Consider the following 16,350-nt stretch of genomic DNA (forward strand, 5'->3'; position numbering starts at 1 on the left):
TCTTTCACTGACTTATTTCACTTAGCATAATATCTTCCAGGTCCATCCATGTTGTTGAAAATGGCAAAATTTTATTCTATGGCTCAAGTAGTATTTCATTCTATATAAGTATATATCCCACATCTTTTATTTGTTCCATCTATTGATGGATGGACTCTTAGATTACTTCCATATCTCAAGCATTATAAGTAATGCTGCTCTGAACATTGAGGTATATATTTAATATATCTTTTTGAATTAGTGTTTTTGTTTCCTTCTGATATATACCCAGGAATGGGATTGCTGGATCCTCTGTTAGTTCTATTTTGAGTTTTTTGAGGAACTTCATACTGTTTTACCAAGTAAAACAGTTCCCTTTTCTCAGTGTCTTTGTTGAGTTCCCTTTTCTTAACATCTTTGCCATCATTTGCTATTTGTGGTCTTTTTGATAAGAGCTGTTCTTTTTGTGCGTGTGTGGCTTGGGATCTTAGTTCCCCAACCAGGGATCAAACCTGTGGCCACTGCATTGGAAGCATGGAGTCTTAACCAGTGGCCCACCAGGGAAGTCCCCTGATGATAGCTGACAGGGGAGGTGTGAGGTGCCCTGATGGTGTGAGGCTGACAGGTGTGAGGTATCTTATTGCAGTTTTCACTTTCCTTTTTTTTGGTGGTTAGCAGTGTTCAGCATCTTTCATGTTCCTGTTGATGTTGAATTGCATGAAATCTTAGTGTTTTTGCCTATTATCACATATACAATTTGGATATTAAACCTTTATCATGTACATAATTTGCAAATATCTTGTCCCATTCAGTAGGCTGCCTTTTCTGTTTGTTAATAGCTTTCTTCATAGTGCAACAATGTTTTAGTTTGATGTAGTCACACTTGTTCATTTTTTTGTTTTGCTTCACTTACTTGAGGAGAGATACAGTGTACTACATATGTTTTCTAGGGATTTTATGGCTTCAATCTTTAAGTCTTTAATCCATTTGCAGTTTATTTTTGTATAAGATGTGAGAGAGTAGTCCAGTTTGAGTGCTTTGCATGTGGCCATCCAGGTTATCAACATCATTTATTGAAGAGGGTATTTTTCTCCAGTGTACATTCTTGCCTACTTTGTCATAGATTAATTCACCATATACACATGGGTTTATTTCTGGGCTCTTTATTCTGTTCCATTGATGGAACAGAATCTCTTTTTAGGCCAGTGCCATACTGTTTTGATTACTGCAGCCTTATAGTATGATTTGAAAATGAGGACTGCCAGCTTTGTTCTTGATCAGTATTTTTTGGGCCTATTGAGTGTCTTTTGTGTTTCCACACAATTTTTAGATTTGTTCTAGTTATTATTTGCTTTTGGCGGTATGGACATTTTAACAGTATAACAGTATTAATTCTTACAATGCATGAACACAGCATGTCTTTCCATTTGTACCATTTTCAATTTCTTTCTTCCATATTTTACAGTTTTCTGATTATCAGTCTTTCACCTCCTTAAATTTATTCTGAAGTACTTAATTCTTTTTGATAGAATGAGAAATAAGATTGTTTTCTTAAATTATCTTTCTGATCGTTCATCATTAGCATATAGAAATGTTGCAGATTTCTGTATACTAATTTTGTATACTGCAGTTTCACCAAATTCAGTAATGAACTTTAGCAGTTTTCTGCTGACGTCTTTAGGATTTTCTGTGTGTAGTATCATTTTGTCTGCAAACAGTGACAGTTTTACTTCTTCCTTTCTGGTTTGTATTCCTTGTATTTCTTTTTCTTCTCTAATGGCTGTGGCCAAGACTTCCAATACTATGTTAGGTAAAAGTGGTGAGAGTGGGAATCCTTGTATTATTCCCGATCTTAAAGGAAATGCATTCTGCTTTTCTCCATTGAGTATGATATTAGCTGTAGGTTTATCATATATGGCCTTCATTATGATGAGGTATTTTTCTTCTGTGCCCACCTCCTGGAGGGTCTTTATCATAAATAATTGATTGTCAGATATTGAAAAGTCCTTGCATCCCTGGGGTAAATCCCATTTAATCATGGTGTGTAATCTTTTTGATATATTGTTGAGTTTGGTTTGCTACTAACTTGTTTAAAAGTTTTGCATCCTGCTTCATCAGTGACACTGGCCTGCAGTTTTCTTTTTTTGTATTGTCTTTGTCTAGTTTTGCTATTGGGGTGATGTGGCTTCATAAAATGGGTTTGGAAGAGCTCCTTCCTCTGCACTTTTTTGGAATAGTTTAAGTTAACTCTCCTCTAAATATTTGTTAGAATTCACCTGTGAAGCCATCTGGGCCTAAACTTTTGTTTGTTTGGAGTTTGTTTGTTTGTTTAAATTAATGATTCACTTTCATCTAGTAATTGGTCTGTTAATGTTTTCTGTTTCTTCCCAGTTCAGTATTGAAATGATTGTGTATTTCTGGGAATTTGTCCATTTCTTCTGGGTTGCCCATTTTATTGGCATAATATTGTTCATAGTAATCTCTTACAATTCTTTGAGTTTCTGCCGTATTGATTGTAACTTCTTTTTCATTTCTGATTTTATGATTTGTGCCCTCTTTTTTCTTGATGAGTCTGGCTATATAGGTTTATCAATTTTGTTTATCTTTTCAAAGAACTAGCTTTTAGTTTCATTGATCTTTTCTTTCTTTTCTTTTTTTTTTTTTGGTCTCTGTTTATTTCTGCTCTGATCTTTATGATTTCTTTTCTTCTTCTAACTTTGGGTTTTGTTTTGCTGGTTTTTTTTTTTTTTTTTGGTAGTTCCTTTAGGCATAACATTAGGTTGTTTGAGATCTTTTGTGTTTCCTGAGGTAAACTTGTATCACTATAAATTTCTATCTCTGAAATGCTTTTGCTGCAGCCCAAACATTTTGGATCATTGTGTTTTCATTTTCACTGTCTACAGGTATTTTGGGATTTCTTCTTTAATTTTTTCAATGGTCCATTGGTTGTTTAGTAGCATTTTGTTAAACCTCCATCAATTTGAGATTTGTATATTTTTTCCCCTTGTAGTTGATTCCTAATACAGTATTGTTTTGGTTGAAAAGTTGCTTCATATGATTTCAGTTTCCTCAGATTTACTGAATCTTGTTTTGTGGCCTAGCATGTGATCTATCCTGAAGTATATTCCATATATACTTGAAAAGAATGTGTATTCTGCTGCTTTTGGATGGAGTGTTTTATATGTTGCTATTAAGTTCATCCAGTCTAATATATCATTTAAGGTTAATGTCTTCTTATTGATTTGTTGAGTGAATGACTGTTCATTTATGTAAATGGAGTGATTAGTAAAAAATTAGAAAATGTAAAAAAAGAAACACAACTGAAGAATATATAACTGAAAATTTAAGATCCATTAGAAGGAATCGGCAGTAGGTTATATGATACAGAGGAATAGTCAGCATACTGGGAGACAGAGTAGTGGCAGTCACTCAAGATTAACAGAAAATAATTTAAATTTAAAATGAGGCTAGATTAAGAGACCACTGGCACAAAGTCAGGTGTAAAAACATTCACATTATAGGCTTCTTAGAAGTAGGAGAGAGAAAGGGACAGAAAACATATTTGAAGATACTGTAGCGGAAAACTTCCCTAACCTGGAAAAGGAAGCAGATATCTAGGTCCAGGACATACAGAGTGTCCCAAAGAGGATCACCCAAAGTGGACTACATCAATATATATTGTAATTAAAATAGCAAAAATTTAAAAATAAAGAGAGTATTAAAAGCAGCAAGGGATCAACAACAGTTACATACAAGGAACTGAGCTTCTGCATGTGAGAAGAAAGTGAAACAATGTATTGAAAGGGATGAAGAGAGGAGATCTACAACTCAGAAAAATCTACCAGACAAGATTCTCATTGAGATTTGACAGATCAAAATTTTACAAACGAGCAAAAGCTAAAAGAACTCAGCACCACCAAACAAGCTTTACAAGAACATTAAGTGATTCCTTTAAGCAAAAAAGAAAAGACCACAGCTTTAAATAGTAATCTTTATTGTCTTCTTACTTCAATTAGCTTTGGTTTTGGTTTCTTTAAAGTGTGCACTTAGATTATTGATTTGAGATTTTTTTTTTTTTTGCTTTTTTTTTTTTTTTCCTTTTTACAGTGGTTACAGCTATAATTGTAATTGTAACTTTCCCTATTAGGACTATGCTAATGCTATGCTAAGTCACTTCAGTCATGTCCAACTCTGTGCGACCCCATAGACAGCAGCCACCAGGCTCCCCCATCCCTGGGTTCTCCAGGCAAGAACACTGGAGTGGGTTGCCATTTCCTTCTCCAGTGCATGGAAGTGAAAAGTGAAAGCGAAGTCGCTCAGCCGTGTCCGACTCTTAGCAACCCCATGGACTGCAGCCTACCAGGCTCCTCCATCCATGGGATTTTCCAGACAAAAGTACTGGAGTGGGGTGCCATTGCCTTCTCCGCTATTAGGACTAGTTTTGAACAAATATTATTAGTTTTTTATTCTGTGTTGCTTTCATTTGCTTTTTCTTTTAAATTCTTTTATGATTGCGTCTTTACTACTCATTGTCAAAGTGTGTTGTTTAATTTTTATATATTGAGAATTTTCCAGTTTTCCTTCTGTTACTGATGAATGATTCGACTGTGATTAGAAAAGTTGTTTTGTACGTTTTCCATCTTTTTAAATTCATTAAGACTTGTTTTACTCCTAACATTATGTCATGAAAATGTACTTCATGCACTTGAGAAAAATGTGAGTCTGAGTGAAGTGTTACATCAGATTGGTTTCTAGTGTTGTAAAATCCTTTATTGATCTGTCTAGTTGTTTTTCATAGTTGAAAGTGGAGTACTGAAGTCTTCAACTATTATTGTTCTACTGTCTGTTTTTTCTTTTAATTTTATCTGTTTTTGCTTCATATATTTCGGTGTTCTGTTGTTGTGTATGTTTGCAGTTTTTATATTCTCTTGATGTATTGAACCTTTTATCAATATATAATGTTCTTTGCCTTTCATAAGCTTTTTTGAACTAAAGTCTACTTTATCTGACATTGACATAGCCATCTCAACTTTGTTTTGATTACTGTTTGCATGGAATTTCTTTTATTGTGTTTTCCTTACAGATTCTCTCATAGATGGCATGAAGATGGACACTTTTATTTTATCCAGTCTACTATTTTCTTCATTTTCATAGGAGAATTTAATACAAAGGTTTTATTAGGAAGCACTTTGAAATATATACGTGTTTGAAGTTTTCCTTGCCTGGAGAATCCCATGGAGGGAGGAGCCTGGTAGGCTACAGTCCATGGGGTCGCAAAGAGTCAGACACGACTAAGCGACTTCACTTTCACTTTGAAGTTTTCCTTATAGTAGCTTCTTTCCAAATTCATAAAGTTACCAAGAATATTTTTTTAGCCATTTCATTTAAGAATATGGAAATATATTACCATATCATATGTTGTTTGATGAACTATTATCCTCACTTGTCTAGGAATTGTCTGGAGGCATATCCAGAGTTAGATTAACATAATCATGGAGACTTTTCCCCCCTTACTTTTTAGCTTCTATTGAATCACAGCTAGTACTTGTAATATTAATAGTACCTAACTTGAAATCTGAACTCAATGGAATTAGAATGAAATAACCAAACTACAAATATGGAGAAGAGATATTATCATTGGAAATTCACTTCTTTTAAGAGTAGCTAAATTTCTCGAGTCAATCTGTAGTTCAGTGTTATTTCAAAATTGTATGCTAAAAGAAACAGTTTTCAAGAAGTATTTTGAATAGGACCCCTGAAATTTTCTCACTTCTTCCCAGTCTCACTAATACAAAGAGAAGGAGAGGAAGAGACGTTGAGAAAGTTTTGGAAGAGGGGGAACTGTGGTAGGAAGAACTAAATAAACAATTGAATTCTCTTAGAATCTTGGAAAGGCTGGGAAATGTGACATACCCTGTATCTTAGTAGGCAGGATGGACTGAAAACAAGGAAATTAGTTGAAAGTTCATATAAAAAACTATCAGGGCTCGTTGCCCAAACCCCCATTCCCACAGAAGTTGAGAGGTTTATTATCTGAAGATACTATATCAGAGAGACTCCAAACATGTGACCATCAAGCTTACTCAAGGGTAGGGTAAAGTGCTATGCTTAACCAGGCAGATAACATACACACTCTTCACACAGAATGGTGAGATTCTTTCCCACTCATTTCTCTCAACTTGACTTCTGCAACATCATCAGTGTGTTTTTGCCCACTATGAGAGGAGCTTGGATGATTCTCCTGTGGGTAAACTGAACTGTTGCAAATGGTGGAAAAGTAAACTGTAGATGTTGACCCTGTTCACCTGAAAAAGTGAGCTTGCATCTTCTTCTATTTCTGGATTCTCTCATTTTTGTATTTTTTGTTAAAATAAGCTCCCTTTACCTACAGTTTGTAGTTCTGTAATACATCACAGCCTTAGGTTTAATTACACAAATAAATGTTACCATTCTGAGATGAAGAAAGTGGGGAAAAGGGGACAATTTCAACAAAAATTTCATATGTATATTTTTAGAAATGTGTATTGGATTCTCATTCTACTGTTGAAAGACCTTCTATTTCAGTAAATTATACTCATCTTTTGTGCATTATAGTCAACCTGCAAATCTCTCAATGACTCAAAACAACAGTAATTTTATTATTGTTCATATATCTGTTCTTAGTGGTTGAATGACATACTTGAGGGCATGCTTCAAGTTCTGTGTTAGATCTATATCTCTTCCATATGTCTTTCTTCTTGAACCAATGGGCTAGCCAGGGCATGTTCTTTTTATGGTGAAGGCAGAGGTACAAGAGATCAAACCCAGTTGCCCAAGCATATTTTAGTCTCCATTTGCATCACAACTATTAACATCACCCCATTGGCCAAAACAAGTCATGAAGCATAGCCCAGAGTTATATAGAGGGAAATTATAGCCCCACTGAAACAGTGCACCTCAGACTGGGCCTTGAACCCACATGCTGGGACTCAAATTCCCAGGCAAAACCCTAATAAAAACTTGAACCCATGGTCATTTAATCAGAATCAGTCACCTTGCATCTGGACTTACTGAGGCTCAGGTTCCTTGTGTCTCAGCACACAAGTGATAGGCAAGAAGTAGTTTTATTAACATAAAGCACTTGTGAGAGATACAAGTAAGTGAGCACATGAGGAATCTCTGCCCCGAGGATCAAGAAGACTAAAATTTTATAATCAAAGAAAAGTTAAAGAGAGGGCAAAGACCACCTTCTTCAAGAAGATATCAGGCTTATATCACCAGCACCTCCTGTGAGGTCAACTAGGATTATCATAGCATTTATTCTAATCAGTAGAAGGGTGGTGACATTTTTCTTTCACCTCATGGCCTGGGGCGTATCTTGTGCTTTTATTTATGGCTTTATAGTTAAGTAAGGCTGCTTCCTCCCATGATGTTCCAATAGCTTTCTTGAGCGATCATTAACTTACAGTGGTCTCCCAAAGTTTCCTAGGTTTCCCTCTCTGTCTACAGTCCTTTGCTGGGACTTCAATAAGTACCTGTGTATCTATCCTATTCTATCATTATCACCACCTTTAATTTGAGGAATTGCAAAGTCATAGAGCAAACGTTATAGTTTATGGTTGCACTTGAGTATGTAAGAAGGTCTGGGACTGTAATCTTTGTGAAGGTCAGTGGTCCTCCATACTATTGAGTCTTTAGATTTCCAGTATGACCTAAAGACTGTGCTTTGAGAAGGTGTTTCAGGAAGTTCAATCAGTGATCCATTAAATGGACTCTTCAGAATTGAAATATGTATGAATTAAAGGTTGTAGTATTTTTCATTTTATGAATAAGTTACAAGGCATTTTATATTATCATAATTTTTCCCTAAAATGTTTAAGTGAGTAATTTTAGAGCATTGACATAAACGATATGCAATGTATGATTATTGTTTAGTTGATGTATTTTGATAATGAGTGGGGCTGATGATGGGTCTGGCTGATACCAGACCACCATACCTGCCTCCTGAGAAATATGTATGCAGGTCAAGCATCAACAGTTAAAACCAGACATGGAACAATGGACTAGTTCAAAATTGGTAAAGGAGTACGTCAAGGCTGTATATTGTCACTCTGCTTATTTAACTTATATGCAAAGTATATAATGAGAAATGCCAGGGTTTACGAGAGGCACAGGATGGAACCAAGATTGCTGGGAGAAATATCAATAACCTCAGATAAGCAGATGACACCACGCTTCTGGTAGAAAGTGAAGAGGAACTAAAGAGCCTCTTGATGAAAGTGAAAGAGGAGAGTGACAAAGCTGGCTTAAAACTCAACATTCAAAAAATGAAGATCATGGCACCTGGTCCCATCACTTCATGGCAAATAGACGGAGAAACAGTGGGAACAGGAGAGACTTTATTTTATTGGGTTCCAAAATCACTGCAGATGGTGACTGCAGCTATGAAATGAAAAGATGCTTGCTCCTTGGAAGAAAAACTATGACCAACCTAGACAGTGTATTTAAAAGCAGAGACGTTACTTTGCTGACAAAGGTCTGTCTAGTCAAAGCTGTGGTGTTTCCAGTGGTCATGCATGGATGTGAGAGTTGAATCATAAAGAAAGTGAGCACTGAAGAATTGATGCTTTTGAACTGTGGTGTTGGAGAAGACTCTTGAGAGTCCCTTGGACTGCAAGGAGATCCAACCAGTCGATCCTAAAGGAAATCAATCCTGAATATTCATTGAAAGGACTGATGCTAAAGCTGAAGCTCCAATACTTTGGCCAGCTGATCTGAACAACTGACTCGTTGGAAAAGACCCTGCTCCTGGGAAGGGTTGAAGGCAGGAGAAGGGGATGACAGAGGATGAGATGGTTTATGGCATCACCGACTTGATGGACATGAGTTTGAGTAAGCTCTGGGAGTTGGTGATGGACAGGAAAGCCTGGCGTGCTGCAGTCCATGAGGTCACAAAGAGTCGGACACAGCTGAGCAACTGAACTGAACTGAACTGATCACATCCATACACGACTACTGGAAAAACCATAGATTTGATTATACGGACTTTTGTCAGCAAAGTAATGTCTCTGCTTTTTAATACACTATCTAGGTTTGTCGTAGCTTTTCTTCCAAGGAGTAAGCATCTTTTAATTTCATGGCTTCAGTCACTGTGCGTAGTGATTTTGGAGTCCAAGAAAGAAGTCTGTCACTGTTTCCATTTGCCATGAATTGATGGGACCAGATGCCATAATCTTCTTTTTTTGAACGTCGAGTTTTAAGCCAGCCTTTTCACCCTCTCCTTTCACCTTTACCAAGAGTCTCTTTAGTTCCTCTTCGCTTTCTGCCATAAGGGTGGTGTCATCTGCATATCTGAGGTTATTGATAATTCTCCTGGCAATCTTATTTCCAGCTTGTGCTCTATTCAGCCTGGCATTATGCATGATGTACTCTGCATATAAGTTAAATAAGCAGGGTAACAATAAACATACTCGTTCCCAATTTTGAACCAGTCCATTGTTCCATGTCCATTTCTAACTGTTGCTTCTTGACCTGCATATATATTTCTCAGGAGGCAGGTTAGATGGCCTGGTATTCCCATCTCTTTAAGAATTTTCCATAGTTTGTTGTGATCCACACAGCCAAAGTCTTTCGCATAGTCAATGACGCAGAAGAAGATGTTTTTCTGGAATTCCCTTGATTTTTCTATGACCCAGTGGATGCTGGCAATTTGGTCTCTAGTTCCTCTGCCTTTTCTAAGTCCCTCTTGTACATCTGGAAGTTTTTTTTCACATTCTGTTGAAGCCTGGCTTGAAGGATTTTGAGTGTTACCTTGCTAGCATGTGAAATGAACGTGATTTTGAGGTAGTTTGGACATTCTTTGGCATTACCCTTCTTTGGGATTGAAATGAAAACTGACCTTTTCATTTCAGTGGAATGAATTGAAAAGTCCTGTGGCCACTGCTGAGTTTTCCAGATTTATATAAAATTTTATTTTATATAGTTATGTACTTATTTGGGCTTCCCCGGTGGCTCAGGCAGTAGAGAATCCGCCTGCAATTCAGGAGACCCAGGTTCGATCCCTGGGTTGGGAACATCCCCTGGAGAAGGGAATGGCAACCCACTCCAGTATTCTTGCCTGGGAAATCCCATGGACCAAGGAGCCTGGTGGGCTACAGTCTATGGGTTCGCAAGAGTTGGACACGACTTACGGAGAAGGCAATGGCACCCCACTCCAGTACCCTTGCCTGGAAAATCCCATGGATGGAGGAGCCTAGTAGGCTGCAGTCCATGGGGTTGCTAAGAGTCGAACACGACTGAGCGACTTCACTTTCTCTTTTCACTTTCATGCATTGGAGAAGGAAATGGCAACCCACTCCACTATTCTTGCCTGGAGAATCCCAGGGACGGCAGAGCCTGGTGGGCTGCCATCTGTGGGGTCGCACAGAGTCGGACACGACTGAAGTGACTTAGCAGTAGCAGTAGCGACACTTGACGTATGAAATGCTGAAAACCATTTTGACGGAAAGTACACAGATGAATGCTTCCTTTCCTGGCTCAGTGGTAAAGAGCCTGCCTGCCAATGTAGGAGATGCAGGTGTGATCCCTGGGTCAGCAAGATCCCTTGGAGAAGGAAATGGCAACCAACTCCGGTATTCTTGCCTGGAAAATTCCGTGGACAGAGGGTCCTGAGGGCTACAGTTCATGAGTCACAAAGAGTTGGACACAACTTGACAGCTGAGCTTGCACATTGCAGACTGATGAGTAGAAGACTAACAGCAGCATCTGCATCAAGGAGTTAGGTGAATGGAAGATTTAAGAATCCACATAAATTGACCATATTAATGTAATAAACTCAAAAGAGAATAGAACTTAATAGTTTTCACTTTACAGAAAATTATTTGCTTATTTTGATGAAGCGCATGGTTTCATGTATGTGTAGACAAATTCATAACATACAAGGTTTTTACTTTAACATAAAAGTCCACATTTTAAAGGATTTTCTTTTAATGTATAGATGTGTTTCTTATTGCAGAATGTTTCATTGTTTTGTGGTATAAAGTGAAAGTAAAAGTCATCCAGTTGTGTCCAGCTCTTTGCGACCCCATGGACTCTACAGTCCATGGAATTCTCCAGGTCAGAATACCGGAGTGGGTAGCCTTTCCCTTCTCCAGGGAATCTTCCCAACCCAGGGATCGAACCCAGGTCTCCCTCATTGTAGGCAGATTCTTTACCAGCTGAGCCACAAGGTTTGCTGCTTATTAAATCGTAAGAAAATGGATCATTTCACAGGAAAAATATACTGTAAGTAGTAGTCTTTGATCCATAAGAAAAAAGCTGTCATGTAGACACTATCCTTGTTTCCATTTTACACAAGAGGAAACTAAGGGACCCGGAGTAAGTAACTTGGCCAAGGTCATGCAGAAATAACTGTAGAACAGGAGTGTCTGACTCTTAAGTTTATGCTCATAATGACATAGTCACATCCTCTAAGACAGTAGTTCTTGAAGCTCAGTCAACAGGCCTCTGGGAGTCCCTGAAACCATATCACGGGTCGTGAAGTCAAAACTGTTTTCTTAATATTATCAAAGCATTATTTGCTTTTTTTATTGTATGGACCTTTGAACTGATATGAAAAACAATGCTGGCTAAGGCTGCTGCTTCCTTAGTGAAGGCACTGGCATCCTACTGTGCTAATAGCAGTCATATTCTTCACTGCCGTGCACTGGAAAGTAAGAAAAAAAAGCCGGTTTCACTAAAGAATGTCCTTGATAAAGTGTTAAAAAGTATTAAGTCTAATAAATCTTGACCTTCGAATCACCATCTTTTTAATGTTCTGTGTGACTAAATGGAACTGCACATAAAGCACTTTTTTCTGTGTACCAAAGTACCACGGTTGTCTCAAGAAAAGCATTTGTGTTATTGTTTGAGTTGTGAGCTGAACTAGCCAGTTGTTTCATGGAACACTATTTTTACTTGAAATAATGACTGGCAGACAAATTATGGTTTTGCAAACTTGAGTATTTGGTAGACAATATAAACCTGTCACTTCAAGGAAAAGAATTAACAGTGTTTTTTGACAGGAAAATTAGGCTTGCAAGAGAAAATTTGAATTTCAGGAACTTGATTCTGCTGCTTCACAACTGCCCAGAACTTAAAAGACTTTTCTGATGAGATGAATGATGATATTAAATGAATGTGATATTTTTAAATAGTATAGTAAAATGTATCATCACTTGGAAGATCTGTGTAACTTAGGGAGCCAGTGTTTTTCAAGTGATCAATGTATGAAGTTACAAAATCCCTTCAAAGCAGAAAATAGATTCTCATGTTAAAATGTATGCAGTTTCAGATTCCGTATTGTAAATAACATTCAAGAAATTACCACCTGGGAAGTTTTGGTGTAGTATCAAAGAAAACCATCTTCATTTATTTGGAAAGATTATTAAAATAAATTTACCATTTCCCATTAGTTATCTGGAAATAAGTATGAAGCTAAGTTTTTAAGTATTTTAAGTTAAACAGATTGAATTCAGAGCAGATATGAAAATCTTCTATTAAATCAGACCTTAAAGATTTGATTTTAAAAAATGTATAATGGTATTAGTCTCACTGATTTTGGGGGAAGTATAATTAGTCTTCATTAAAATGTTAGCTATTCTGTAAAATTGATTTATCAATAATTTTAAAATGAATTAATTCATACCAGTTTCTCGGTTTTTATTTCTAATATGATAAATATTAATATATCTAATCCATGTAAACAAAATGTTCTTTAGGGTCTTTTTTTTTTTTTCTGAGTGTAGAAGAATCTCAAGGACAAAAAGTTTAGGAACTGCGGCTCTAGGAAAAATGTATTTAGAAAGTTGTTTTTCAGTCGCCATGAACTGCAACACACCAGGCTCCTCTGTCCTCCACTGTCTCTTAGAGTTTGCTCAAACTCATGTCCATTGAATAGGTGATGCTGTCTAATCATCTCGTCCTCTGCAATCCCCTTCTCCTGTTGCCTTTAGTCTTTCCCAGCATCAGGTTCTTTTCCAAAGAGTCAGCTCTTTGCATCAGGTGGCCAAAGTATTGGAGTTCAGCTTCAGCATCAGTCCTTCCAATGAATATTCAGAATTGATTTCCTTTAGGATTGACTGGTTTGATCTCCTTGCAGTCCAAGGGACTCTAAAGAGTCTTTTCCAGGACTACAATTCAAAACCATCAATTCTTTGATGCTCAACCTTCTCTCTGTGGTCCACCATCTGTATGGTGTATACCATACAGATACGGTACAGTAGTCATATCTGTACGTGACTACTGGAATAAACCATAGTTTTGACTATACGGACCTTTGTTGGCAAAGTGATGTCTCTGCTTTTTAATATGTTATCTAGGGCTTCCCTGGTGGCTCAGATGGTAAAAAATCTGCCTGCAGTACAAGAGACATAGGTTTTATCCCTTTTTGGGAAGATCCTCTGGAGGAGGGCAACCCCCTCCAGTATTCTTGTCTGGAGAATCCCATGGACAGAGGAGCCTGGCGGCCTTCAGTCCATGGGGTTGCAAAGAGTTGGATATGACTGAGTGACTAAGCACAGCACAGGTTTGTCATAGCTTTCCTTCCAAGGAGCAAGCGTCTTTGAATTTCATGGACGTAGTCACTGTCCACAGTGATTTTGGAGCCCAAGAAAATAAAATCTGTCACTGTTTCTACTTTTTCCCCTTCTGTTTGCTATGAAATGATTGGACCAGGTGCCATAATCTTAGTTTTTTAATGTTAAGCTTCAAGCCAGCTTTTTCACTCTCCTCTTTCACCCTCATCAAGAGGCTTTTTGGTTCCTCTTCACTTTTTGCCATTAGAGTGGTAAAAGTACAGTACATAAATTGCATACTTTTGAAAGAGCATTGAATGGTCTACACTGATAGTGAAGCAGTTTCTTTGTTGTCCCTTGTTAGCTCTTAATCAGTTATCAAATATATTCATTTAAATTGAGTCTGTCTTTCTCAAATCATTTGTAATTTAGATACTTATTTGTATAATATTGTAATATTGCTAGCATTTACTGAGGTTAACATTATACAAACGTGATCATTTACCTAAGAATTGTAGACCTTATAAGCTATGCTGAAAGCCTTTCAGACATATGATAAATGTTATTAGTTGACTGCCTAATTGACTAATTTTTTTTTTTAATTGACCTCTTATTGGAGTTTGTAGACTTACTTCTGAGAATATGTTAGATATGTTTTTTTCCTGGGATCTGTGGACTGTCTATTTATTTAGTCAGGTGTAAATGTTGAATGCAGTTCTATTCCAAGGCCTACTTACAGGGTTTGGTGAATAGATACCGAAATTGAAAATATCTGAATGTATGCTTTTCTAAATCTCTCTCTTCAGGATGACGTAGCTTTCCCAAAGACTTAGAAGCTAAACAGAAAATGAGCTTAACATCCTGGTTTTTGGTGAGCAGTGGAGGCACTCGCCACAGGCTGCCACGAGAAATGATTTTTGTTGGAAGAGATGACTGTGAGCTCATGTTGCAGGTAATTGCATCCACCTTCTATGTCTACTCAAAACCTGAAATTGTTATGAAGTATTTTTCTTTGAACAGCAACACTACTTTACTGTGAACTTTGAGCTTTCCAACTCTCCCTCTTTAAATTCTAGCTACTAGTTTAATTTTTTCCCTTTTGTACCATTTAAAAATAAGTTCTAAGTCTTGGAGATTATATATTAAAAAATGAGAACTTTGAGTAGAGAAGTTTATTTTTAAGAAGTTTCACATTATGCACTTTTAACACACAAGTAATAATTTTATCTCCATGTAAGTGTACTAATTCATAAAATTAGCATAGCATGAAGTAAAACTGAATTTTATTCATGGGTAGTTGATTGATACTGGAATTAATCTGTTTCTTTCAGAGATATTCATATTTATTCATTATATCTTCTAATAGTTTGAGCATGCAGATTGTTGGTATTTAAAACGGAATTATTTTTAAAGGTGTGTGCATGCTCAGTCGTGTCCCAACTCTTTGCAACCCCATAGACTGTAGCCCACCAGACTTCTCTGTCCATGGAAATTTTCCAGGCAAGAATACTGGAGTGGGTTGCCATTTCTTTTCCCAAGGGATCTTCCCGATGCAGGAATCAAACCCATGTCTCTTAGGTCTCCTGCATTGGCAGGTAGATTCTTTACCACTGTGCCACTGGGAAGCTTCATTTTAAAGCAATTACTTTTAAAACACACTTTTAAGATATTTTTGAGCAAAGTAATTAGCAAAAATGATCCCCAAGTTTTTGAGAACTTTGTTAATTTAATAGGTCCTGACAGTCTAAAATAAAGTTTTATCCAATTGCTGTCCCCGCTTTTATTGATTAAAAACTGAACAAGTGCTTAGAATAGAGATGTTTATTGTGTTAGCCCAGTGGTTCTCAATTGGTATGATCCTGCCTTCTCTAACTTTTCCAAAAGATATCTGCAATATTTAGAGACATTTTGATTGTCATGCATGGTGGAGGACTGGAAGTGATTGCTACTGACATTCAGCAGGCAAAGGTCAAGCAGGTTTGCTAAACACCCTACGGTATGTAAAATACTTCTTCATACCTCCTCTGTTACCCCCAGAACACATACAACAAAGAATTATTTGCTCAAAAATATCAGTAGTGCTGAGACTGAGAAAACCTTCATTATCCCCAGAAAAGTCAGATTTGCATATATTTATATACATTTTTACTTTAAGAACTTACAGTTTTGAGACAGTAAAAGTAAAGCCACTGTAGAGCTATATGAGTTACATGTTTAATGATACCTTAATTAAACAAATTCAGTGAGAAATAGAATAGTACAAAGATTTTCTGGGCTCCTCAATGTGATGGAGTGGTGAGACTAGCAACTAAGAAGAAGGCAGTAATGATTCTGTTTGGATATAGGCCACTTGTAACTGAAACATATTTTAGGTTCAAACTGGGTAGAACTCATTCTTTAGAGAGTGGAAGAGGCTGTTTCTGCATGGCATTTGTCTTGAACCAGCATAGCAATATCTTAAGAAATATGGGAATGGCTGTTTAGGAACTTACAGGATAAATCTCTTTTTACACTTACAGGGAGATAGGATTAAAAGACATGACTGGTGAGGTGTCTGTGTCTTGGTTTATGTGTAACAAATGTAGGTTATCTGACAATTAGGTTGGAGGGAGGAAACTGAGAGTCCAAGGAGACCAAGACGCGATCCAGTATCAGAGAGGAAAGAGCTACACAGAGAAAGAACTCTGCAGAGAATTACCCTTGAGTATGTGATTGAGTGGAACTTCCCTGATGGCTCAGTGGGTAAAGAATCCGCCTGCAGTACAGGAGACACAGGAGACGGAGGTTCATTCCTTGGATCAGAAAGATCCCCTGGAGGAAGAAATGGCAACCCACTCCA

The 16,350-nt window shown here is 37.1% G+C and overlaps 1 protein-coding gene across 13 annotated transcripts in view; it reads left to right on the forward strand.

Annotated features, from left to right (window-relative positions):
- The window catches only part of CEP170 (centrosomal protein 170), a 131,626-nt gene that overhangs the window by 23,283 nt on the left and 91,993 nt on the right, over nt 1-16,350 (forward strand). For all 13 annotated transcript variants that reach the window (XM_019976082.2, XM_019976080.2, XM_019976084.2 and 10 more), the window contains exon 2: nt 14,318-14,463. In XM_019976082.2, coding sequence (XP_019831641.2) covers nt 14,359-14,463 — 105 coding nt within the window. In that variant the 5' untranslated portion in view covers nt 14,318-14,358. The remainder of the gene's footprint in view (nt 1-14,317; nt 14,464-16,350) is intronic.

The sequence above is a fragment of the Bos indicus genome, chromosome 16 (assembly GCF_029378745.1).
Source record: "Bos indicus isolate NIAB-ARS_2022 breed Sahiwal x Tharparkar chromosome 16, NIAB-ARS_B.indTharparkar_mat_pri_1.0, whole genome shotgun sequence".
Taxonomy (NCBI): Eukaryota; Metazoa; Chordata; class Mammalia; order Artiodactyla; family Bovidae; genus Bos; species Bos indicus.